Raw genomic sequence first — 27,990 nt, forward strand, 5'->3', positions numbered from 1 at the left:
TTCTTTTTGCTGTGCCAACATCAACATTCAACCAGCCACATGGCGAGCTATTTCAGAGTGCAGAACGTGCCAGAAATCTCAACAAAGTCAGTAGTGTTTCTCTCCTTTTAACCATCTCACCGTGACTCCAGCAAGTGCCAAAGGCGGCACAAGAGAAAACCGGGCTACCCACTCTGCTCAGCCACCCCACAGAACTGCGTGCTGATTCTCGGGGGAGATAAGGCTCCTGAGAAGACACAGAAATGCTGACTTTATTATCCATACAGCAATATTAAGTCTTGTTTAACCTATACTCCAAGGTGACACCAACTGCAGAACAAAAGACAAGAAACCACTTATCAGTGGAATTAACTTTTATTAAGGGGGAAAAAAGGTTTACATGTAGTTGTGGGTTTTTCCATCCATACTTTCAAAACTCCAAAAAAGGACTGGAAACAAAATTTGCTTAATCATTATTGCAATACCAAAAAATTGGTGGGATTTGTTGTTTGTTTTAGTGTTTTGTTTTTTTTTTTTAAGTGAACAGCAAATTATATAACTAATTGCTACGTTCAATAAATATTTTCTCTCCTGCACCGATTAAGGGGAAATATTCAACAAGTAAAACAAAACCCCCAGGATTTTTAGTTTTAACTTCAAATGTTATCCACTGTGCAGCAATCCAGAAACTTTATCTATAAAACACAGCATTAATTTTGAGTGTACAAGGATCTATTTTCCCAGTCAGTCAAATACCAAATTTTGCTCTAGCTCAAATAGTCTACACTCAAAGCAACTACCTGACAATAATAATAATAATAAAAAAAAATTCTGGTTCATGACTATCTAAGTAAATTTGTCATTACAGAAAAGGCTCAAAGTCATTACTTGTTTATCAAAGTAATAGGTAAACTTTTTAACAGAAAGGTTAACGAGTTACGTGGAAATGCAGGTTTATACTGAAGTATCTGAGTGTGTATACTACATATGACATGCAAGCTTTAAAAATATCATTGCTCTCTTCTGATTAGTCAGGAGTCCAATTGTTTTAAAAACAAAATAGGAATGACTTCCAAAACTTATCAGCACTTTGGGTTCTCTATTTCATTTTGCTTAAGATGTTTTACTACACAAAAACTACAACAATTACAATATTTAAGAGTATTACAATAAGGAGGGATGGAAAACAGGAATACTTCAACTGAAGATATGTATATTCTAAATGAACCAAAGATTCGTAAAAGAGCTGGATGGAGGACAAGGGAGGATGGGAGGGAAAGCAGTAGGGAAACTAAGATCTGAACTTTGTATTTAAAAATCATATCTTCAACTTTTAACTCTTCTGATCTTCAGTAGCGCCCTGGAAAAAAATAAGACAACACAATTACTGTAAACTACCTGTACACACATCACCTCAGCTTTAATGTGCCCAGATTTTGTGCTTTCCCATTCAGAATTTCCATTGATCAATTAATTCTAGTAACAAGAAGGTTTAAGCCACCCGTATTGTATTTATTCCCTTGTATTTACTTACTTGGACTATAGGAACGGGATCTTGATCGTGATCGGTATCGACTATAATAAGGCGATGGTGATCGTCTCCTTTAAAGAAAAGGAAAGAAGAAACTCAACAACGTCAATTATGAAAGCAGCCTTATTCACATCGCTTCTACAGAACAGAACCATTTCCTTAGCACTGAAAGACTTGGCCTGCATGAATGATTTCAGCTTTATTTGGCTATGGCTTACAGTTATTTAAAAAACGCTTTTATATTTCTCTATTTGCTGTATTTAAAACTGTAAGATATTCCCAAAGAATTTAATAAACTCTCACTAGCCCTGCAAACACATGAAGTGCTTTTCTAGATGCCTACAATTCTTGTTGAACAACATTCTCTAAAACTAGATAACATTAAAACCAGTGAGATGGTTATGAAATGTCAAGCATTAAAAATCCCATCTACAAATAACTCCTTTTTAAACAGCACTGTCTATCAGCTGTCTCTGGTTCTATATACAGCATGGAAAAACGAGTTCACTTCTATCTGTCCACCACATTTGTAGGGTACATGCTCCACCTCCTTCAGGTAGCAAAATTAACCCCTTGCCCAACTGTTTACTGTATAACCAAGTTACATTAACACCGAAGATTATGACTACTTTAATCCCACAAACCCTAACACATAGCAAGCATGTATACAGAATCTTGCTACAAACCGAGTAACAGTTTTTGCCACTTAGCTCTTCAGTTTTTCCAACAACTCCACTGTTCCTACAGAAATAAAATAAAAATTAGGTACCTGTATCTGTAGTCATATTCTTCATATCTGTCATATCCTCTGTCATACCCCCGATCATAATATGAGTCACGGCGACGACCTGCTCCACCGCCACCACCTCCTCCACTGCTATTAGGGAAAAAGCAAAAAAAATTACTGTAGAGAGCTACTCTTCATCTTGATTTAAATTATTTAAAAGCTTTTTTAACGTGTTATTGTAAATTAGCCACTTAAGACTATGCCATGAAACAATCTAACAATGAAACAATTAAAAGAAAAACGCCTTAAAAAAAAAACAAAACCAAAAAAAACCAGAAAAACCTGCCAGAGATTTGAGCCTAATTCCCATCCAAATCAAAGGCAAATGGGTACCTTAGTATTTTGGTAAGCTAAGGGTGCATTAAGAGACCATGCTGGATATGTATTTTTAAAAAGAACTCCTTCAGTTGTTTATTTATTTATAAATAAACTACAATACAATAAACACAATAAACTACAGTAGGATTTAGTAGTATATGTGAACCATAATAGCACGTTCTTTATATTAATAAGTTTGTGATAAAATACAATTGGCATAACTCTTAATGCAAAAAAATTATCTTTGGCTCTGTTTCTTCAACCAGACTCCAGGCATTCGGTTTAAAACCATTTTAGTCCCATTACAGGAAGGAAGGGAACTCCTTACTGTGTTGGCCTGCCCATGTAAATGCCTGGGGTGGGTGTATGTGCTCTCTTGGTGATGGAGTAATCCACCCGAATTCTCCTGCCATCCAGCTCCATGCCGTTCGCATGCTCCATTGCCTGCAGGACAGACAGGGAAGAGGGACGTGAGACCTGCATCCTACTGGAACGCTACATACAAAACACATTATTTTCCGTCAGAAACACAAGCCCTGGGTTTGTTTTAGTTAGGCTGGTTACTAGTGCCCCGCTGTGGCGAATGGCTCATCCCTGTCCCCTGGCCCGTTTGCCGACGGTGCTACAGGACCGCACCGGGGTGCCGGAGCACCGTGACACACAGCCCTTCTTCGGAGAGCCGGGTGCTAACCACCAACAGCCACTTTCCCTAGACTTTGCCTTCCACCCACCAGAAAGGTGAAGCGAAAGCCTAACCAGCTTTTTCTGAAAACGGCATCTTCCCTGCCGTCCCCTGACCCCGAGGGGCTGGGCGGACTGGGACGCTGTGCCGAAGTGGCTTCCTGGAGGGGGCACATGGCGGGGCTGCTGCTCGCCGGCTGCCATTTCACGCTCCCCCAGCCTCCTGCCATCTCCCTCACAAGGGCCTGCTCCAGCAGAGCTCAGCAAAATGGCGGGCCCAGCCTCCATGGCTCCCTCATGACAACCTGCCTCCCCGCTCGGCTCGCAATCGCGGCTCGGGGAAGCTGCACCGGGCGGGCAGGCGCCCTGCCCCCGCCCCGCAGCCCCCCGCCCCGCACGCTGCTCTGCGCTTTGAGGATCAACAGAATGGCCTTTCGCACACTCGGCATCACCGAAACGGCTTTTCAAAGGAGCAGAGCGTACTTTTGAGAACTGTATTAACGCAAAAGTAACTTTTAAAATCCCCCCAAATCCAAAAAACCACAAACCCATAGGATTTTAACAAACAGTTAACGCTAGACTTAAAAACCATTACAATTCAGAAAGCAATTTTTTTCTTTAATCCTTTCATCTGCTGTTCGAGGATCTCTCAAATACTAGTACACATCACTTAATTTGTGACACTAAGGACAGCACTTAGCCCAATAGAGCTTATTTTTGTTTTTCACCTGTGGAGAAGAGACACTGTTAAGAATCTTGAGTTAAAAGAACACAACCACTTTGCTATTATTTAACTGTGAGGAACAATACACAACCTCAAAACATGAAGGTACCTCAACCAGAGCATTTTTTTTTTCCTAATAATGAAACGATACTACTCAGAAATATAACTTTTTGCATATCTTTAACAAGAAACTTATTGAATATACATGTTATAGAGGAGGAAACAAAAACCTGACACCTGCCTGATTTAACTGTGATGTGCCCAAACTGGAAGCGAATAAATGATCGCTAACCTATTTAACTACACTTAGTCTGTTTTAATAATGCTGTTTGTAGCTATGCCACATCGCCACCTAGTGAGTTCTGTCCCCAGACAAAACCAGAACTATTTACCTTACTGCAAGGCAGAGTCAAACAGCATTTCAGATCTTTAAAAATCCACTAAAGTACGTTTTGTGGATAAACCACGATCGTTAGCTTTAGTTTCCTTGCCTCAGTTTCCTAGCCTAGGGACTTTTTTTTTCTTTTTTTTTTAAAGTCCTCTTCCACAAGGATGATCTAGATTAAAATAAATCTGTGCACACATCCTAGGAATGTATGTGTGCACAAACCTAAAAATGAAGGCTGCAAATAGCTGGCTGAAAAATCAGCTTCATGATGAAAACCACCTTTCTGGAAATGCAGCAATATGCACGTTATCTTGAAAAGTAAGGAATTTTCTGCTTCTTGGCATTTTTACATCCAATCAACAACTTGCAGAGTAATAAACTCAGCTGACAAGAAGCCACCTCAAAACTAGGACACCTGGCACGTGTTTTATTTAGTGAAAAGAACAAACACCTCTAAGAGGAAGAGTTCTTTGACATTGGGGTAGTACAGCGAAGAGCAACATACCAGCAAGACAGATGAAGAGTTAATTTTGAGACTTGATTGTCTGTCTTGGAAGTACCAAGAAACATGTTACATTTCAGTGGATAAAGATCAGTTCACAGTTGTCAGTCTGCAAGAAACTCTGATACCCTGGTCACAACGTTTAACGACCTACTTTAATTTTAATTAAAACTTTAATTTTCTTAGCTTAGCTGCCAACAATAACTGCCAAGTAAAAAAAAAAATTAAATAATCACAATCTTTATTACATATACAAACATAAGAAAGCCTTTTACAGTTTTGACTGCATTCCCTAAATACAGAGAAGTTGCAATCTACAATAAGCCATTATGAATCCAACAGCAATTGATAGTTTGTATCACTCACATTTGGACAGTAGCAACTGGGAGGTCCTTCCAAAGAGGTTTTCAAATTCTTTGCATCATTTCTAATGACCACACCTCAAGTCTTTGAAACACAGTACCTAAGCTGGCATTATTACCTAAGGACTGCTGCAATAGGATCCAAAGCACTATTTGAAAACCTGTTTCAGACAAGTGATACAAAAGTATTTACTTTGTACAAAGGCTGTAAAAAACTACTGGTGCTTCTAATTACTGACACGTCTGTGTTTTGTTATGAACCGGTTTTGGATTATACAATTTTATTAGACTAATGTTAAAACATTTAAATTCACTTTTCTTGCTGATTTTGGGTATGCACCAATGTTAAGAACATTTAATGTAAAAGAAAAATTGCACTTTCACTCTAACCATGTAAAGACATTCTCAAACACCGTTTAAGAAAGAGAAGTGTATTTTCCAGACCATCAAATGAAACATTTTAAAGGGAAAAATCAAATTATATTGGGGTTTAAGACAGGTATTACCCCTTTAGGAGCCTTTAACTATCAACAGTCCATTTTTATTTCAGCGTGGATCTTCTTCCAAATACCTGAATGTTGTCGAAGGACTTGCACGGATTTTGCAAGGTAACAGTGAGCAGGCAAGCAAACGGGATCCCTACAAACATGTACTATTACTTTTGGTTGCAAATGCTGCGGAAAATAAGACTTTGTAGTCCAGAATATACATCTGTATGTTTGCAGTCAGAAAATAGAAAATGAGGATCAGGAATAGCACCGGTAATATTTCAATCTTAGATTACAGGTTTTAACCTACAGCAGCCCATTCATAATAACAAAACCTCCTTCAAATTATTATCTGTAAGGTGTTAGTTTGACAAAATGAGCAGCTCCCAAACTACAGGATCATGGCCTCCAGTGCCAAAAACAGAAAGGAAGCATTACATTTAACAGATTCCAATTTAATTTGATATTTATTACAGTATGTGGTGTTTTATACATGTATTGGCATTTAGGTAAAGGAAGTTTTGAAACACTGAACTTTTAGTTATATGCACACACCTGCACAGGTGACTGATATTTGTTAAGCAATCAAGAATTCACTGAAAAAAAATGATCTTTCAGTCTGGATAACGCCACACACAGCAGCCTGGACAAGGAAACAGGTCATTGGAGAAGGGTGTGGGGAGGAAGTGGGGAGAAGGGAGAGAGAGAACTTGACTGGGCAAAGCTGGTATCACAGCCGCTTTACCTTTCTACTATGGAGTTCAAGACACCATTGGTGTTGAACAAAAGATCAAGCTTTCACTTCAACTGCATCTAACTGCTTTGAATTACTTCAATAATGTGACATCACTACAAAGTTAGTGATGTACAGACTGAATACTTGAATAGTTAAACACAATATATGCTGGGACTCATTCCGAGAGTGTATTTTCATGATTTAAAAATAACTGTGTAAGATACTGTCTTTTTTTGTTTGCTGTGGGTTTTTTGGGGGGTTCTTGCTTTTTTTTTTTTTTTTTTACCTGAAGTCCTTCCCATATTGCATTTAACACCACCAATAAAACAGCACCTCTACTGTATCACAGGTACAGCATGGTATGAACAGTCATAATAGGTTAGCTTTTCTCCTCCCTGTATTAACTAAAGTTCAGGTCTGGATTTAATGAGGACATCTGGAAAAAAATAATCTGATGGGATGAAGAAAGAAAATAAGAAACACAGCTTTTTACACTTACTGCTGTCTGAACAAAAGTGGATTTATATTGTCTAGTTTGAGGCTTTGTTTTTTGAATTACTATTAGAATAGTCAGTGATAATTTTTAAATATCTAATTTTATGATCTTAAACATCTATTAATTATATTATGTTTAAAGCATACTTCAAAGAGTTTAGTAAGAGTCAAGAAATACAGGATTTTAGAAAACCAGAATGGGTAACTGGATATGTTTCTGCAAGTATTAGCAATTTCATGGTATTTCAGAGTCTCCAGAGTCTGCAACTTGTAATTGCAAACACTTGAGACCTTCTTGCATTCTGTTATGGTATATCAAGGGTCCCCTTTTGATACCACAAACAATACTTAAAGCATTTCTTCAACAAGCTATGGGAGAAGTTTTGGTCAATAATGACATTCCTAAGCTGGTCTGCTTGCACCACAGATTAAGCGTCTTACAAAACAGAATGACAAATCCTGTTATTATTCTGGTCTTTGCCAACTGAATTAATAATTCAGTTTGTCTATATAAAGTTTGTCTTTACTGCTAATAAACACTACTTCAGAAAACTGTTCTGAAAGGTGGTCAAAACTGCAAAGAGTATACAACTAGCATTAGAAAACAGAAAATTTCCGTATTGCCAACAGCTGCTGTAGCCAATGCTTCTCAGATGAGTTCTTGCTACTATAGACACATAGTACATTACAGTAGCCTTGGTTTAAACAACTAATATTAGTATTCTGAGTTACTGAAAAGCCGAATAGTGGCACATGAAATCCCTGGTAACTGTAGGAGGAATCATCACCCTTGAACAGCCAACACTTATCACTCATAATCCTCTCAATTTATTATTAACCCTGAGATTCCACACACATCCCAACTGTTTTCTTTTTTTTTTTCATATTCTAGTACATAAAATTTTACATTCCTCTAAACACAGGAAGAAAATCCTATTGTGATAGGCAGGTGAATATCCTGTAATTCAGCAAAAATATCGCAAAACTGCAGTATTACAACACTGGATCAGTGCCAGTGTTGCCAATACTGAGAACTACATAAAAAACAGAACTCCAATCTTGAGAAATGGGTCCTCCACAGATGTTTACAGATCTTGCCCTTTGCACAGTGTTGCATGTGTGGTTCTAAAGACTTAGCAGAGGGTAGTCAACATAAGATACTGCAACACACAAGGCAAAAAAGTAATACCAAGTATTACTTAGTGTTTTGTTGGTTTTTTTAAAAAAACACTAACTTTGCGGAAAAAAAAAAAAAAAATATTTTAAAACCACTATACCTGTAAGAAAGAATACCTTTTCTTCTAGAAAAAGGTAGATACAAACATAAGCTTTTCAAATAGGCTTCGAGCAAGCACACCAAAAAACATCAGCACAGCAAAACCTCAGGTCTTCTGGACAGCCATCCATCAGTCCTCAACATCTGCCGCCTGCTATCATCACCCTTTGAACTAAAAGACCATGTTCAGAAGCATCTTCGATATGGGTCAGAATGTAACAATCTAGTGAAGTGCTACCTTGCAAATGCTAGACCACTGCAATGAGACCATTAATGGGGAAGGAACCTTCTGTCAGACCATGAAGTTTCATCTCAATCTCCACAGAATTTCAGAGTAGAAGAGGTTCCACATGAAATCTTTAGAATGTATACATTCATCCAGCATTTCTTTCCCAGTCCTCTTAAGGTGGAATGACTGAAGGTACTGTGATGCTCTGACAGCTGCTCTACTAGTAAGCAAACACTGAAGCTCTGCTCCTCTTTATAGCCAGGATGATCGTGAACAGCTAACGACAAGGCTGTAATGGTGTTGTAAGCAACACGAAGTTCTGAAAGTCTGGTGAAAAGCTTTTACTACTGCCCCTGTGATGTTTTTAGAACACTGCAAAGCACCACCTTTAAGAAACACTAGTTTACATTGTCTTACTGATTTCTGCAACATCAAGCTAGTTGACAATTCAAAATGTCTTCACCACCCTATGGAACTAGAAACATTGCATCACTTTGTTTCAGAATCTTGACGCTCAGCAACATTTTAACCAGCTCAATAATTGATCCAATTTGTAAGAAAGGTAACCAGCTACAACAAAGATCTTGGAGGGATTTCAGCCACAACAGAATCCACACAATAGCACACTGATCTATCTTAGGCCAAGTTATGAGTTTAAACTACTAACAATTCATTTGGAGTCAAGTCTTAATATTACTAGTGCTTGAGAGCACATCAGCTGAAAGACTTCCCTGTGTTGCCTCTCTTTGAAGAACAACAGTGAAGATCACTAGAAATCCTCATTTTTCTTTGGAATTCTGCACATATTTAATCCACCTACGACTGCTTTAAAAGGGCTGGAAGGCAGTTCAGCATCTTATCTACAGTTTTATATTCTCTTTATTCAGATGCTTAGGGTGTTGGATGTTTGGTTGGGGTTTTTTAGGTTTTTGGTTTGTTTTTTTAAGAGGAGAGGGATTTACTCAGAACAAAAGTAATTCAAGTGTCATTGCTTTTATGCATACTGAACTTCTCAGATTTTATCTTCCATTCAGAGAATTACTCCATGTCCTTCACTGTTTTCCTACAGGGCCTGTCACAGAGTTTCACAGCTATAGCTCTATCCCCTTTTTGTACACTAGCTGCCACTTAGTGCCATCTTTAAATCTGTCCTGAAGGCCCATAAAATAAGTCAAATGAAAAAGTTCTTCTCCTGTCCTTTCTGCCAAAGTATTTCAGTTATGTAAATTCCAAGCGCTGGGAGGGTTTGCATCCTTTCCCCCTCTTCATGCACTAGTCCACTGGGGAATAAAAAAATGCGTTTAATTACATTCCCAATTATTTCAGCTCCTGTTTAAGGTGCTCATCTTAATTTCTGTATTTCTGACCACAAGTAATACCCCATCTTTTTCTCTGCATTCTGGTTTTGTAGTATCTGCCAAAACAGCTTTATACCAAACCAATTAATTCATGCTATTTACACAGAACATTTTAAGAAATGCATGGTGTCATGCATGACCATTGCCCATGGCAACTAGGAAAAACTCTACTTCTATAGACATATGAAGCTGTAAAATAGACAAAACTGGCACATGAATGTAACAAATAACTGTGCAAGTATTTTGGATGTTGAATGTTCTACAAGAGAGTCACATTTTCAAAATGCCACTGCACTCAAGAGTGCAAAAAAATACAGGGTTAAAAGTTAGAAGATAGTAGGCCACTAAACATGGATATACAGCTATCCACCCCACCAACTCCTCTCTCAGCCTGTCCAAGTGATAGTGGGGAAAATACAGAAGGGACACTAAAGGAAGTTTTATGTCCTCTTACTTACCCCTACTACCTACAACACCCACACATATATACATCTACAAATCCTACTCTTCCCATAAGCTGATTCTCTGTTGGATCGTACCAGAAATCAAAGATCAGAACTGAGTCTAGTTCAACCAAGTCATCCACAAAACATTTTTTCATTAAAAAAAGTCATCAACTAGCATCAGAGTTCTCATTTTTCAGCTACTGATAGTAGATTCCACAGCTGTCACCCTCCCTCCCTCCAGTGCTAAGTGAGAAAAGTCATATCCAAGCATTATGAATACACTTAACAAATGTAAGCAAAAATCAAACAGCAAATCTAAAACATCTGCCCAAGGTTGTTAATCCGTAACAAGATGGTTGAATTCTGTGACTCAGTTTGTCCAAGAGCTAATCTCACAGTGAAAGCTTAAAGAAAAAAATTTTTTGAAAAATGGATTTGCCTTTACTTTTAATAGCAATTTCACCTTCAAATTTCAGCGAACATTCTAAAGCTTACATTAACCCTACACAGGTAAAAAAAAAGTACTGCTTACTGTGGTGAACCATAACACAGGCTGCTGTTCATATTCTTCGATTCCTTCTGTACAGATCAATTGTACTAACAACTCAGCACAGCTATGAACAGCTATCCACATAATTAGCAACATCACTGACCAAGGCACAAATCAAGACAAACCCACTATTTTTCAAGTGCATGATGACATACTTGCAGAGAAGAAAATGGAAAGTAAAGAGAATCTAGATACAGAAAACTACTTCAAAATATTTTGAAAATTAACTATTCAAAAATACTAGGAAGCTTCTGCACCTCTCTAAAGATTTACTTTCATTTTGAAGTAACAGACTAAAATCAAAGCAAATGCTCATTAGTGATTCAATACAGACAGCTCATGTTCAAAATTTGCCTAAGCATTGAACATTGAACTAAAATGCTTCATTTGTTTAGAAGTGCCATGTTGTTTCAACAAAACTTTAAATTAATCTCACCATCAGAACCTACTAGTGAATACACAAGTGAAAAACGTCCCCTCTATCCCTGCCACCCCCAGATATTAATGAAGACCATGCACAGGGGGCACACCTGTTAAAGCAGTAAAGCACAACTTTACCTCTTTAGAATCATCAATTCTCTCAAAATACACGAAAGCAAATCCTCTTGATCGTCCAGTCCGCTGATCATAAACCACATTGACACCAGTCAAAGGTCCGTAACGGGAGAAGACTTCACGCAAGTCTCTCTCAGTAGTATACAGACTGAGACCAAACACTCCAAGACATGTATTAGGATCTGGATTAGCCTGGTAAGACAAATGTTCAACTCCAATTAAGTTTATAAAAAAAACAAGTTATACATTCTTACATCAAAATTTCTCAATTCCCAGAGGTTTTTAATCTGAAGAAAATGAAACCTTATTATAAAGCTTAACACTTCAACAGTTACTCTGATTTTACGATATTTTCAAAAAGTCACTACTTCCATTAATTTTATTTTTGAAAAAAGAGAAACTTCTCATGTTGGTAAAAAACTCAGTTGATAAAAATTAAGTATTCTGAAAAGCTATAGAATAAGAGAAAAGCTATAAAATAAGAGAAATCATTTTATCAGAATTTTGTACTCGAATCACCAATAAGGTACAGACATGACATACAAGTCCATGCTAAGAAAGGTCAGGCAGCCTGAACTCCCACTCTTTCAGCCTTTTTGCACTGTCACCACCGGTACTGAAAACTTGCATGCTGCCTCCAGCTGCACACACTAAACGCATTTGAGCTCCTAAGCACAGAGAGCTGAACTATAATTTAGCTTCTACCAAAACTTCTTCCCCCCTCAACACTTACTATCCAACTGTACTGAAAGTTAATATTTACATTTGAAAGTTTATCTCTTTTCACTGGTAAACTGGATGAAAAATCACTTGCTTCTTTCATCTAGATAGTAACAACTGTTGAAGGCCAGTTCTGTGAAACTGTAATCCAAAAGCACAGGCACTTTTCTACAGCAAGACTCTTGATTCTCTATCTATGCGATACAGATCTACTTAATACATTTCACTTCAACTACAGGAAGTCAAATATGAAATTGTACAATTTCTCTATGAGGTTCAAAGTTTCTCTGCATGCCAGAGAGTTAATCTAACATCAACTCCACTGTAAGAATTATTTTGATCAAAGTTAACATTTTTTTCAGTTAAGCTTCTGGCACCTGTTACACTAGATGCAGCAATTTAAAAACACCAGCAAGAGGCATAGGGATTTAACGTTTCTGCTACAATAACAACCGGAAGTTGACAGAGTTAAAATTTATATTTCAGTTTCAGGTTTTCAAATCCACTGATGTACAGTAATTTATGTCTCAGACCGTGCCTCTCAGCCTGACTTGAAGAATGAACAGGTTTAGATCTTTGGTTGTGTTTTTTGGTTCAGTGCTTTTGTGCAGGAATCCATTGTGAAAATAAGATGCCCAAACTAATCATACTTGAAGTTTCTTTCTTTCCATTTGTCAAAGTTCAAACTTTTCTTTTAAGACATGAATCTTCAACAGCTCCTTATTACAGCTGAAGAGCACAACAAAACCTGGCAGTTTGTCATTTGAAAGCTTTAATTATACAGCTTTAGGTTTCTTTTTTACTCCGTATTTCCATCTATCTGATAATTCAGCGGCATTAACAGCTATACTCCTCTTATTACTGAAACTCTTGTGAGTCTAATGAAGTATCTGTCATTTAAATCATTGTTTGGACAAGTCCCTACATACAGTACATACCAGTACTGTCTATTTTTTACATCCCCCTTACACTTAAACCCTATTACCTTTTCTGAGGCAAGAGAAGCACTCAGAATCAGTCTGTGTACCCTAAGCAACAAGTGACGGTTACATCACAACTGGAAGAACTAAAGTGACTGTGGAGGACTACAAGACATCTTTTACATTAGGATCTTGTACTGCCTCCCATCAACACAGTATGCAAGCTCTCTCTATAAGATCAGAAGTGGCAAAATTGCTAGAAATTTTCGTGGTGTCTTTAGGACCTTGCTATTTAGGGGATTCACATCTGGTTGATTTGAGTTTCATCTTGATGCTACTAGAACTACTCCTTAGAATTAATGTGAAATTCACTGTGAAAACAAGTTTCATGTTTCACAGAGTCATTTCCAAGGCAAAAAGACTTCTTCACAGAGCAAAATATTCTAGTGTTTCCTAAAGCAGTAAAGCAGATTTATTCATCTTTCACCAGGAAATCTGCTAACCCTTCTTAAGTTCAGTTATTCCTGCCAATTTTTCAAGACATTAGATTCATATTTACTACACCATGATTACACACTGGCAACAACCCACAGGAAGTGTAACTACAAACGTTGCTTCACAACAGCTTAAGCCACTGTACGTTAGCACTGCTGTAGTCCTGCCCTTTTCTACACAGTCTTGTCTTCTCCCTCACACTGGTATTATCTGGTCCCGGTGAGATGCTTCACCAAGGTAAGCCTGCTAAAAAACTATATCCTTTTTGACAGGATTAGTAAAAGATTCAGAGAAACTAAACCAGACTAAAACTAGAAGGACTGGAAAAGTACCACAGCCCTCATCAAGTAAGAGGCAGACCTGTGTATAACCGCACTCATATAGATCAGCCTGAAGTGACATGGAACCAGAAGCTAAGGCACTGAAACATTATAAAGGCGGCCATTGGCAGAAATCTCTCAAAATAACATAAGATTAGTATCTTCGATCTTGGTTGGTGTACCTATACTTCCTCCTGTCCATACAGAGATACTTCTCATCTACATTTCGAGAGGCTTACTGATCCTTATCATAACGGAAGTTTTCTAGTCTATTAAGATTTACACGTTAGCTAATAACACATGGGTTCACTTCTAGTTAAACCAAATTCATTAGTCTACGGTATAAACTCACACAATCACAAACAACCTTCAACATAATGGGCTGTATGAGCAAATAAACACTTGAGAGTTTTCTTCTTTGGCTCCTATAGTCAATCTTACCAATACTGTCAGGTTGCAAGCATGCACAAGGAAGATCATGTTTTTGTGAAGGGTACATATATTTGGAACTGTAACAAAAAGATCAGAAGGGTTCAGCTTCTTAGAGCAGATAGACAGAAGCAGGTGTCACCCTACCTGCACGTATTGTAATGGTATGGTTTCCAAAGAATTTCTACAACTGCCCTGCCAGTTGCAGGCCCAAGAAATAAATGCCCAGCTCTAAGGACAGAGATTGCTGTTCCCACCCCTGCCCCAAACTTCCATATGCAGTGACAAAACAGAAGGTCAAATTCAGCCTGCAGGTAACCTAGACTACACTGATGTAAGGAATTGTTTTGTTGATACTCAGCCTTGATGAACATGACATACTCTGCTGCCAGTGTGCCTTCTCCTGTTGGACATTGGAGAATGACTACGGCTCCTTCGACGACGGTATTCTGGCGTGTACGATCTGCTTCGAGAACGTCTCCTATGGGAATGAGAATGGGAATGGGATCTGGAACGAGTGTAACGTCTGTGCGAATGTCTTCTGGACCTGGATCTTCAACAAAGAGAAAGCTTTTAGTTAGGTCAAATACACATGATATATTGAATTGTAAGCCTTACACTTCCTAGAGAAAAATCTTTTTTTTATTATTTTATTTGAGGCTCTCCAAAATTAAAATAGTTAAGTCTCTTCCACTTTGCACATCTAAAGACTGTGTGGATCTCTTAACCTACTCAGTAGCGTTTTTAACTGTGACAGTACTTCTGGCATACAAAGAGAATTATATTCACAACAGTTTTTGGGAAGTTCGAAGTTTAAACTTCTATCAGCTTGGCTGCACTTGTAACTAACACTGGCAGAATAATAGAGAAACCAGATATGCAACACTAAAAAACTGTCTTGGCTGAAAAATTGAAAGATGCTGCAGCATCTACAAATGAAGTTCACCTAGGTTTGAAAATTATTCAAGACGAAAAATACCCCTGCTTAACTCCTCAAGCATTTCTTTGCAGATATCTAGCCAATGATAAACTCAGTTTTTAACCAGCATCATCACAAAGTTGCATGATTTCATATGGACATTATATCCTAACAACAGTTAGTAGTTAATTTTCTGGCTACACTGCAAGAAGAGAAGCTATAACATTTGGCTGAACTTTGGGAATTCAGAGTATGTAACTCTTTATCAGCTGCCCTGGTATAAAGTGTATAGATAGGGAAGATGGGTAACTGATCTCTCCCAAGAACCAGGGAGCAGGAACATAATACTATGTAATTCCTCTTTCCGCTCCAAAGCTACAAATGCTGTTTTCTGGTTTCTCTCTCCATTCATGAATGGATTCAGTAGCTCTCCCCATTTTCACCAGTACAACGGTACAAGGGAAAGAGAGAAGATGGGTAGTATAAGCCAGGTAACATTTACAACCTATTTAGACAAAAGACACAAAAGACATTCTTCCTCTGTTCTGAGCAAGCTTTCTCAGAACTGAGAGCTACAAAATTTGCCTCTCTATACACACGCTTGGGCTAGAAAAGGACACATGCAGCATCAAAAAATGAATTTCAATCTTAGAGCTACCCTAAATCAAGAAGCTATCCATGCTCAATTTAAGCCAGTTTTCAGATTTTGTTTTTAAAGCCTCCAATGAGGCAATGTCAACTACTTCCCCAAGTAGCGCCTTCCAAAATTTCCAACAGTTATAGAGCTTACTTCTTTTATCTAACCCAGACTACCTTTGCTGCAGTTCTCACTTGACTTTTTCTTTTTTCTCCCCTAAAGAAGAGGTCCACACAAGAGTCATGTCCCCTCCTGAGATTTTTGGGGAAGAAGGCAGGAACTTTTACAGAACTGAGATGCAATCTCTTCTCTCCTGGAAAATATATCTACAAATTTTAGTTGTGATTTCTACATTACTTCATCTATTTATATTGCCTTCTCTATTCATACCCATGCTTTATTACTCATGGAATCTTTCCCCAACTATGCCCAACTGTGTAATCACTAACGTGCAAATTAACATAGCCCTGTTAATACCAGAAGGTTTATGATTTTTTAGAACAAGGGGAAAAGAAATCTTGCCAATGTACCAGAAGAACAGGCATAAGTAGCAACGCTGAATTAACATGAACAACTGTCTGGACATACCTTGACTTTGATCTTGACCTAGAGTGCGATTCAGAATGTTTGGAAGCCCTCGATGGACTGCGAGATCCTGACCTGCTCTCCGATTTTACACGAGCAGGACTCCCAGCTGGAGATTTAGACTGGGAGCGAGACTCCTAACAAAAAAGACAGTATTAAAAATGGTATTGGTTGTATAAATGCCTAACTCCTAACATTTAAAATACAGTAATTCTATAATATTGATTGCTCCTGAAAAACAAATGGTTAGGTAATACCCTCCAAAACAAATTTCATTTTGCTAACCCACTGTTAATATTGTATGCTTTCCTCAAATAGGTCCCTGCTTGAACCAGATCACCAATACTCTATTAACTAAGTAATCATGCAAATTCATCTACAACTTGATCATACAGACACTGGAACATAAACCATACATTTACTTAACCTAGGACCCATTCATTCTTCCAGATTCTTTTAATTCTACTTCACTCTTGCTTTCTACTTTTCTTCATTCTTCATTGAGTTTTTCATTTTTCATACTTCGTGTATTCTTCCCCAATTCAAACAATTCATTATAGCCTTAAAAAAATATTCAAGTGCTTCTATCTGACCAATCTTCTGTTCAATTTTTTCCCCCATTCAATTTTAATTTTCTGATCTTTAATACTTTTCATTAGCCTTCTTTTATCTTGATTTATCTTCCACATTCTTGGAAAAAACTCTTCAATTTCTTCACGAACATTAACCTTAATGGAAAAAGAACATTTAGTATATTTAAGCACGTGGGGATTATAAAACTCTGCTGGAGTTCAGATGTTATCTACCAAATTGAAAAGCCAGCAGGTAAAGTGCAAGAAACTATTTTATAAAACAACTTTTTTTAAAAAAATATTTTTATAACTGTATAAGTGTCTATGTTCTAACAATGAGCTTACTGAGTTCTCAGTGGTTTACTGTATTTTCAAAGCTACCCTCCTCCCCTTTCAGATTTTAAGAGGCACAGATACACTAAAAACTAATTAGCACAAATATATTAAAGTATTGATATCAATAACTGTGATTTGCCCCTAAAATAATAACTATGTTCTTCTCAGTATCAAATATCCCAAATTCTACTCCTACACATTATTACTAAGACACTGTCACTTCAACAGAACAGCTAAAGATTTCCAGTCAAAACCTATCTATGCACATACTTACTCTGATAATACATGCACATAGATATATGCAACAATTTATTTTTCTTCCTACTTTTTCTTCCTCATTCTTAATCCTGTTTTCCTGCATATAACTTAATCCATATAAAACAAGATGTGTAATACTACAGAGTTCAAAACAATCCAATAGAAGTAAAGACAGGAGGGGTTTTTTTCTTGTGTGGTAATGCACACAGGAAAAAAACTAGGAAAACAAGCAAACAAAAAGCAGGGTAGGATTTCCCCACATTTTGTAGTGTACAGCATTTCTAGGGAGCTCAGCTATAAAAACCCCTACAGAATAGTATAGTATATACATCTGTAACTTTACAAAAAATGTGCAAAATTCTTAATGAAGAAACCACATAGCCAGTTCCCCTCCCATAAGCATCACATTTCATGTTTATTTGCATAATTTCTTCCCCTGCCTGTCCTCATGATGTTTTTCTCAATTTATTTCTTACTCTGCCTACATCCAGATTTGCATTTTCTTTTGCAGTTACATTCTTCAATACTTTGGGCTAAAGTTCTTTTCAAAGGATGCAGCTCTCACATTTCAAGACAATAAATCCACCAGAAATGGAACCTGAGAGACTCCTTACTAACAAGTATTACAGCTACACTACCTTTCCCCTTTACCTCAATAAAAAGGACAAGACACACATGGGGAATGTCTGATAGGCCTGCCAAATTTATCAATGAGGGCCAAATTTGAAGCTTGGCTGTGACATGTGGACCATATAATCAGGTCTGCATTACAGGTTACCCTTACTAAGTTGCCTATCTGCTGATCTAGCTACATGACTTTCACTGAAATAAAAGGATGTATGTGCACTTAAATATTACCAAATTTTACTTGGTGGTTTTATTTTTACATTTGAAATCCACTGGTTCACTATAGAAAGTAAATTTCCCTTTAGAACCACATCACCTCGCCTCTATTTTGGTACTCTTTGTTGTTTGATAGCCTCCTTAATTCCTGCCTTTACTCCTTCAACTCCTGCAACAATTGCAAATTTATCTGGGAATTATTTCTACTTTGCTCCCTAGCAAAAGTGAATGTTCTTCTATATTGCTGATCAATGTGACATCATTCAGATTTAGACAGCATCCCTCAATAAAAAGACAAATAATTCACCTTCCTCAGTCACTCCTTCATGAGGATACTGCATCGTCCATGCTTTTTACATTTTAAAGATCAATTCTTGAACAACAAGAACTTAAGAAACTTGAACAAAACAAACAACACCCATCCTCCCAATCTAGACACTGCACAATCTAGAAGAGCTGGGAGGTACAAAAAATACCAAAGACCCAATCATCCCCATACACTGTACAAGTCAGTGTCCTTAACTATTCAACTGAAGCATCTTATGACACTGCCCACAGAGTTCCTAATAGTATCAGTTATGGCAACAAATATGTATTAAGCTGCCAAAAGCAAATGTTACATCATTTCATATAGGTCAAGCCCTGTAGCCCCCTATAGGGGCTGCACTCAAACATACAACTTTAAAACTGGAGTGACAAAAGTGACAGTGTAAGTTTTTACACATTTCAAACTACCTCAAACAAACTGTAGATGTGAACTGCAGCTAAAGAGAGATTACCTGTTAGCAGTTGCATACTGTGTCTCTCATTGGCAGGCAATTACATCTCATCTTCTGATGCAACATACATCACCTAGTTATATCTCCTACAGTGCTTCAAAAGGAGATACTAAGGGAATCACAACAGACTACAAGAGTTTAAGGACTTAAGGATGATGCTGAAAAAGTACCTAACAAGATTTAGACCAGCAAGACTAGAGGTAGGGATTAAGAACTTCAAGGAGTCACTTTAAAAGAATTTTTCTCCTCTACTTCCTACTATAAGGAAATAATTAGCAAACTATATCTTAGCCTATATCACAGACCGACCCAGTTGTTCTGCATAAACAATCTATATCCATTCTGCAATGAGACAATTAGTTACACATTCTTTCTTAATATGCCATCTTTAACAAGAGAAAATAAACACCTCTATTACCCAAAGCATTGAAATCTCTCAATTCTGTACTAGCCTTTAAGCAACCTATATGTTCCAATCTTACCTACATCATTATCACAGAAATTAATTTAAATACTGCTTAAAAGAGAAAAGACTACAATTTCTCTCTGGATACTCAGCATTTTCTTATCTTTCTGTTCTAAAGATCCTCAGTCATCTAAAGGCCACAGATAAGACTGTTTCTTAAACTCAGCTTCTCATCCCACAACTATCTTACAAAACAGTACATATTTTAACGCCTCCGGCTTTATTATGCAACTGTCCAGTCACTGCTTTCACCCTTACAAACTATCAGGCAGATACCCACTGTGACCATGTCAAACCATCTAGATTTGCTGTCACTACACCCTGTAGGAAGAGACAGCCAGCTAACTTCCTAACACTCTTCAGATCAGACTTCCCTTTCAAAACAAATGCTACCTCTGCCAATAGCACTTTCTGCATGGGAAAAAAAAAACCAACAAAAAAACCATCCATCCACCCACCCACCCCCTGACAACAAAAAACCCCAAACAAACCCACCAAAATCCCGCCTAAAATAGTAGTTTTAAAAAAATCTCAATCATTAACAGTGTGCTTCCTCAGAATAAGACGTGGTGGCTTCCTCAAGTACGTACCAGGAAATGGGATTAATGATTCACCAAGAAATGGAACTTGGAGCCAAAGAAATTATCGTAGGTAAATACCAAACCTAAAAACTGCAGGTTCAGTTACTAATTCTCTGGGTAAGAAGATGCACTGCTAGAAGCATTTAAAGAGAGCAGGAACAGTAACTTTCAACCTTTCCACCTTCTGTCTTCCCAAAAAGAACATGAAATAAAGTGGTATGGAAAGGATACATGCCCGCCTTCCACCCCCCCTGCCCCCCCATTAGCTCATGATCACATAAACACAGTCGTTGAACAACTATCAACAACTTTAGATGATCCAGCTGAGCATGTCAGTCATGTCAATGTGTTTTGTCCATACTGGTACAACTGTTTAAACCATGTAATTGATGCAACTTATATCTAGCATTTATCTTCCTTGCATCCTTCTAGAAATGCTATTTTCCAATTTTATCACTATTTTAAAAGCACTCGAAACGCTTCTATGCAAAGCAGGATTGCAAAAATCTGTAAGAATTACTTTTCCAGTTTTCCACCTATCTTGAGAAGGTATGATAAAGGGAGGGGGGGGCGGGGCAGGGGGAGAGAAGACAAAATTGTTCTTTCTTTTACATCACTTCCATCCTGAACTTGTCATACCATTTCAGAGTATGACAGAAAGGCTATCAAAATGAGATGCTAAATAAAAAAAACCAAAAAACTGAATAAGCTTAAATTAAGCTTTCTATAGCAAAGCATGGAAAGTGAAATGGGAAGAAAACAGGAAGAAAAAAAATATCATTAAATCACACAAATTTCAGTTGAAATTCATTTGGCCTTGTTAAGAAGAAATACATTATGTGGTCAAAAAATGACAGGACAAGTAGTCTAGCAATACCATTAAGCCAGCAAAATGACAGTTCAAAGTTCAAAACTCCTGCCCAAACTAAAGAAATAAAAAAAGTCCAACTTTGGAAAGGGACAGAAAAATGTAAACAGTCAAAGAAGAAACATACTTGGCAACAGCCTACATTCACCGGATAAACTGTCAATTTAGTGATATTTCATCTACAAGAAAGGACAAGATTACGTTTTAACCACTGTTTTGACAGGAATCTACCAACCTTCCCCAAAACTCACAAGAGAAGTAATCTGTGCTTCATACTATATTCTGTCACTCTATACTACAAATAAAACTGAACCCTTAATTAGCTGTTGTTCTATAAATATTTCAATAGTATATGTAATAAGCTTCTATACAGAAAGCAATTCCCAAGTTTTACTGTTTTGAAGTCATGTATATTTTAAGTTACCAACATCAGCAAACTACACATTTCTCAGTGATACTCCTCTGATTAAAAGAAAAAAAAGAAAAAGAGGAAGAGGAAGCTTCAGCAATAAACTTTCCAAAATTACAAGTTCATTTTCTCACTGAGGCTTGAAAACATCCCTCTTCAGGAAGGGTTCTGTAGTAACTCCTTTATCACATATGGAAGATAGGAAACTGAATTTATTTTCAAAAAAAGCCGTCTTCCCAGCTGACATGGTCCAGAAAAATCTAGAATTTATTAAACTTGATAAAAAAAATATAGTCTCCTTTCCCACACTGGTCTTGGAAACCACAGGGTGATCACAGCACTCTCCAAGACAATGCAGAACTCCTGAGCATAAGCAGACCATCACAGCCTGTATTTCAAAAGATATGGAAAACAACACGCCTGCCTTTCCACACAGGTGGCAGGTTGCCACTACAGGAGAGATCGAATACAATAGGCTAAATACACTTCTCACCCATTATTTACCCCCCTACCCACCCACTCCACCCCGTGATCTCAAAATTGATCAGATTTAGTAACTAACATCAGAACACATGTGAAATTAAGTATTTCGCATACAAGCTTCATGAAGCAAATACAAAACACATTCACAGTGAAGCTAACCCAAAAGGCACTTGCATACATATGAACTACGCACACTTCCTTCAACAAGATGGCTCACATGCAAAATCATGTATTTCTTCAAGTGCTTTATTAGACTGAGATCACCGTGAGATTCTGCATAGAGCAGGAAGAGGCAGCTCATTAGAATGAGGGAAGACAACCAATGTGGAGTTCCAAAATGGAGTTTTGTCTCTGTTCTGATAAAAATTATTATCTATTTAGACAAACAGCACATTAATGATCTACTAAACTTTTAAGATTACAAAAATCAAATATGAGAAGCTAAAAAAAAAGTAATTATCGAAGTTTCAACTGGAGCTTCTGAAGTGCAGGTTTGTTCGGACTCCAGCTTGTTGAATGCTCTGGGAAACGTTTTAATGAAGTTGCATCACAGAATGTGCACCAAATGAACAACATCTTATTAAAATTAACAGCAAATATGGAAGGAAGTAAGAGCTGCCTGTCATCTGACAGCAACAAAGGATAAAATAAGCCTCATCTGTCTAATGTGCTCACAAAGAACATTAAATGGTAATAAAATCCTATGACTTTTCCAAAAGTCAAGTCACTGGATAAGAAGCGTGACTTAAAACCTTTTTTCTTCTTTACATCCACAAACTTAGCTCTAGCACATCCACTATATTTCTAATTCTTCTGTCAATTTCTTTCCATTAAATCATCATGCTTGCTTGGGGTGGGGGGGATTTCTTCTGTTCAAACAGCCACGTTCATAATACAGACCTTGCTTAAGTTGAAGTAAAATGACACAGAAACAGAGCAGATGTTAATTAGTCTGAGCATACTTGATTAACATTTGCTTTAAAAAGTCAATAAAGAAATAAGCAACCTCAAGAATAAAAAACCCCAAACCTCTACAATGTCAACAATGATTCTACCCAACACTTTCAAAATGCAAGTCTTTACATTACATTATTTGCATTATCTCATTGGAAAGTTATTTCCATGATTATTCTAAATTTCCTGTTCAGATGAATTAACATTATGACTTTAAAATCATAAATTAGAAGCAAAGCATATACATGGACAGTGTCTCAACGCTGCTAAAAGGAAGCTTTTTTTAAAAAAAAGTAAAACTTCTGATCATATTGTGGGAAAATTAAAAAAATTAACTGAATTATCATTATTTATATATGAACATCTTTTCTTCACAAAGTAAGCAGCCAAACACTTTCTAATTAATCTCTCCAAGACAAACTCCATACATCTCATAAGTAACCACCTTCATCTCAGTGCATCTGACTTCTTCACCACTTGCAAGAATTTTAACTAAAGTGCTTTTGGGCCAATATGCATCTACATGGATAGACTATAAAAGGACTTGAACTAAACTTGAACTCCCTTACTCCTTTGGCATTTGGTTTTTTAAAAGCACGTCACATTATTTAGTATTTAAACTTGAGAGGGGCAGACACGACACTGAAAGGGTACTCCGAATTCTTATTTGCGGCAATTTCCAGGAAAGCAGGTTCTTTACAAACTTTTTTCCAGTTTCTGCAGTTCTTTCTCCCATTGAAAACTCAGGCCATACTCTCCCAGTTCCACGTGCCTAAATGTAGCAAACTGAAGCACCAGGACATTCGGTACAATAGAGTTCTATTCAATTGGCAATAGCAGACTAAACACTGAAGCACCAAAGATGCACATGCTTAATTTTATGCCTGTAAGCATTTCCACTGAAAATGAAACATAAAATGTTACAGTCTGAAATATAATTTATTTCAAGTATTTTAGTAGCATCAACAACAAAAAAGTATTACTGAAGAAGAAAAGAACTGCTTACAAGTGGTTCTTCATTAGTTAGCACAGAACCCCAAAACTATAAATCAACCCGCTACCCGCAATTACGTTCAGTTACAAAAAAAAAATACCAGCAGACAAGACACTGCCATATGCCAGACTGATTGAGAAATTCCAGTGTTAGGGAGAGAAAAGAACAGAACTTTTTCCAAACGAAGACTCAACACAGTCAGCAGGCTCTCTCCAACAGGTAATTTTCCATCACAAAGAAAAAAAACAAAAACAAAAAAACAAGCCAGCTAAGTAGTAGCAGAGTAGCAGTCACAGAAACTGCTACATAGGACTTTTCACATACTCTCAAAACATTATTTTACTTCTACATTTGGCAGCAGAAAGCATGCAGAAATACTGAAACCCCACAGCTATATCAGCTTTATAACATTAACAGACCCATTAAGGAACCTAACATAAATGTTCTGTGGATGAACCTAACATATTTCCTAATAATAAATCACAGTGGGAATAGAGACAAAATAATTTTAAAAATCCAAGTCTTACTGTAAAATGGGAGACTAAAGTAAAAACTTTAAGAAATTAACAAAGCATACTTGTTGCTCAACTTTCTCAGACTTAAGTTGGTTTTCCCTTCAGAGATTAGCTATATAGCCATCTTTGTCCAAGCAATCAACACAAGAACAGATTTTGTTTACCTATCTGGAGGAAGAAGCAGCAGCCAGTCACTGCCCAGACAAGTACAGCACTCTCAGCCTTGGGTTTTTTGGTTTTGGTTTTTTTTGGTTGGTTGGGTTTTTTTTAACCAGCACTACAGAAGCTTAACAGTACTCCTGTAAAAATAATTACTGGAATGTGACACTGCTCGTCCAAAATGTCATCGCTTGTTTCCCCAGGCAGTAACCCTATACAACTGCAAAGCTACTGCCACTGGTTCATCAAAGTCACCAAAAGGATGCTCAGGTGTTCCTTTAAAGAATCTTTTAAAGAATGAACAACAACAACATCATCTCTGCAAAACTAAAGAAAGGAAATAGCGATGCAGTAAGGACAAAGCACGCATTTAACTCCTGTTTCAAGCAGCTTCTAATTCCTGCTTGCCCTGATGATCACTAAGAAAAAAAACCCCAATACTGAAAACGGAAGGGACCAGTCATACTCGCACATGAAAAACGGCAGCAGTCAGAGGGAAGAGAGAAGAAACAGGCCTAACAAGATTACAGAGCCACAGCAGCTTGTTCAAAGTCTTCAGCTGCGTGATCAAGGAGTTTCAACGGTTTAACAACGAAGACCGTACCTCCCCGACGGCTTCAGGAAGCCTGGCCCCGAAGACGATCCCGTCTGCGGGCCCGCGGCCAGGAGAGGCAGCGCACCCTCACTAGCGGACCCAGTCCCTCCTCGTTTACGCGGGCGGAGGCCTCGGCCACGCTGCGCGGGACCGCGCTCCCCCAGCCGCGACCGGGAGACCGGCACTGCCGGCAGGCAGCGTGCGGACGGGGAAGGGCAACGACGCCGAAGCGTGGCCCCGGCACACAACAGAGGGCCGGGACAACAGGGCGCCTCGGGCTCACGGGAAGGAAAGAAAATAAAGAAAGAAGCGGGGGGGGGGGGGGGGGGGAAACACCGGGCTACAGCAGCGCTCTAAGCCCCGTTTCTGAAGAAAAAGCCTGCGCTAGCAGGGTGGAGGCGAACCCGCAGCACCAAGGCTCAGGGCCCGCACCCCGACGGAGGGGGATGGGGACGGGGACGGGGCTACGTGATGGGAGAAGGAAGCGTGTGAGGTTTAAGGCAGCGGAGCTCAGCATCGGGTCGGCAGAAAGAAGGAGGAGGGGGGAACAAAAGGAGGGACAGGGAGAGAAGAAAGACGCGAGCGGCCCACGGCCCAGTCAAGATTCGGGCGCCTGAAGAAGCCATTTTAGAGACAAGCTGCGTTGCCCCCACCCCTACCGGGCCAGAGGAAGCGGAGCGCCCCCACTCCCCTTCCCCGGGTCAGGTCACCCCCGCTCAGCACGGCCCGGCTAGGGACGGCCACTCACCCTCCCCTCGAAGTTGTTCTCCTCCACGTCGCTCATGTCGGCAGAGTCCTGGCCACGGGGCTGGGCGAACGGGGACGCTAGTCCCGAGCAGCAACTGTACCCACAACCGCTACTGCTATGATTGTTGCTGTTATTATTACCGCTACAGATATCGCTGCCGCCTCCCTCCCGCCAGAGCCTCCCAAACTGTTTCCCGCAGCAGCGCAAAATGGCGCCTCCGCTCCGTCTGCGCCCGACACCGCGCGGGGGGCGGGGCCCGGCTCGGCCCGCCTGTCACAAAGGAGGCGCCGCCGGCGGGACAGCGAGCGCGGCTGCGACAAGCTTCGCGGGGACCTGCTGCGCATGCGCTGCCCCCGCCCCTGGGGGGCGCTCCCCGCCTCCTCACGGCGGCCCGCCCGCGGGAGCGAGCCGGTGGGGAGCGCGGCCCGGCGCCAGGTGTGCGGGGCTGTCACCGCCCCCCGGCAGCCTCTCCGCCGGGCGGCCGCTGCCACACGCCCTGGGACTCAGCCCCGCTCCTCACCCCTGGCCGCCGCCCCCCGCTCGCCCGCTCCCGGCGCGTTCTCCGGGGCTCCGCTTCCCCGCCGCAGGCACCCATTTGTGAAGTCGGTCCGTGTAGGCCTCTGTTACTCTTGTGACGTGCGGAATTAGACTCTATAACTCGAAAGTTATAAAGTAGGTATGTTTATTGCGCGCAGATGCACGGGGGATCGCTCCTCCGCAAGCGTGCATACCCGAAGTGACGAACCATCTCACATTTATACAATAAAACATATGAATATTCAATTAACGCCTATACATATTCGTTACCTAAACCTGCTTCGTATGTTTATTAGCTTATCAGTCCTTTGCCTGGAATGTGGTGGTCTTGCAGGTTTGTAGGTGATTCATGTTCCTGTGACCACCCGTGACCATCGGATCTTCTCCAGCAAGGAGTGGTGATTCATGTCCTTGTGACCATCCGATCGTCTCCTTGCGCCTCCAGCAAGGAGCGGTCTTCTCCAGCAAGACTTAGCACTCCCTCCCTCTAGATAGCATTGGAATATCTCTCATCCTTTTCTCATTCTTTTTTAAATAGCCCCTTTGTTAGAGGAGGAAGGGCAGGGTCTCCCCTTTGTTAGAGGAAGAAGGGCAGGCGTCTCCTCAGAGCTGTGTGCCTATGTGACCAGACACCGCACCCATGACCAGTCACCATACCCACATTCCTGGGCAGACATATACAATCACAGTCGATGTCCATTGTCCCCATTTCACACTATTTCTCCATATCACTTGCTAGGGCGAACGGTTACTTAACATGCGGGGCTGGAAGGTTGCTTTTATTGTACAAATTTGAAAATGAAGCCACATGATTCAATCTTGAATTCCTCTAGGAAACAAAGGGCTAACCTTTTGCTTACAATCTTGAGAATTTCCTTTTAACCAGGATTTTATCAAAAGGCTTATCTTTTCTGCTCAGTCACATTATAGGGCTTCTCTGTTCCCCCTGTGCGTTTTTGGCACTTCTTCCTCCGGCACACACCAAGAACTGCAGCAGCGCATACCTTGCAGGCAGCAGAGGCTCAGCACCGAGGTCAAATAGGTAGGTCCTTGGGTCAGAAAATGTCCAAAGATGACAAAACAGCCAGACTTGCTCTGTCTGCACCCAAAAAAACAGGAGAGCAGGCAAAGACGAGTGTCCAGCACCCGCCCTTTCCAGAAGCAGTGCTCTCCCCCCTTTCCCAGCCTTTTGCCAGTACTGGTAGCAGATAGCTCAGCCGCTGCTGCTGCCCCAGCTCTGCATCTTCCTGGGGCAAGATCTGCCCTTCGGGGCTGAGAGGCTGTTCTGCCCAAGCTCCTGCTCTGGCTGGGGCTAGTTATCTTTTTGTTCACCGTGGCTGTAACCAAGGAATGACCAGCCTAACTGAGTGCCTATCTAAGTGAGTATTCTCCAAAAGGAATGAGGCACTCGGTGGTGATTTGCAGGCAGGAGATGGTTCCCTGGAAATCAAATAACTTTGCTA

General features: G+C 39.5%; 1 protein-coding gene across 5 annotated transcripts; it reads right to left on the bottom strand.

The window, feature by feature from the left end:
- Positions 1–499: 499 nt before the first annotated feature.
- Positions 500–26,238, bottom strand: TRA2A (transformer 2 alpha homolog). 5 transcript variants are annotated; one of them, XM_056334172.1, is made up of 8 exons: positions 25,991–26,238; positions 16,434–16,567; positions 14,671–14,770; positions 11,409–11,597; positions 2,944–3,059; positions 2,280–2,387; positions 1,514–1,581; positions 500–1,339 (listed from the first exon to the last, which is right to left on the bottom strand). In XM_056334172.1, the coding sequence occupies exons 1-8, from the start codon at positions 26,024–26,026 to the stop codon at positions 1,329–1,331; spliced, it is 762 nt and encodes a 253-aa protein (XP_056190147.1). In that variant the 5' UTR covers positions 26,027–26,238; the 3' UTR covers positions 500–1,328. The 5 variants fall into 5 exon arrangements, with proteins under 5 accessions (XP_056190147.1, XP_056190146.1, XP_056190145.1 ...); XM_056334171.1 differs by having other exon boundaries at positions 2,280–2,384; positions 14,671–14,842; XM_056334170.1 differs by having other exon boundaries at positions 14,671–14,842; positions 25,991–26,237.
- Positions 26,239–27,990: the final 1,752 nt, after the last annotated feature.

This window comes from Falco biarmicus, chromosome 4 (assembly GCF_023638135.1).
Source record: "Falco biarmicus isolate bFalBia1 chromosome 4, bFalBia1.pri, whole genome shotgun sequence".
Lineage (NCBI taxonomy): Eukaryota > Metazoa > Chordata > Aves > Falconiformes > Falconidae > Falco > Falco biarmicus.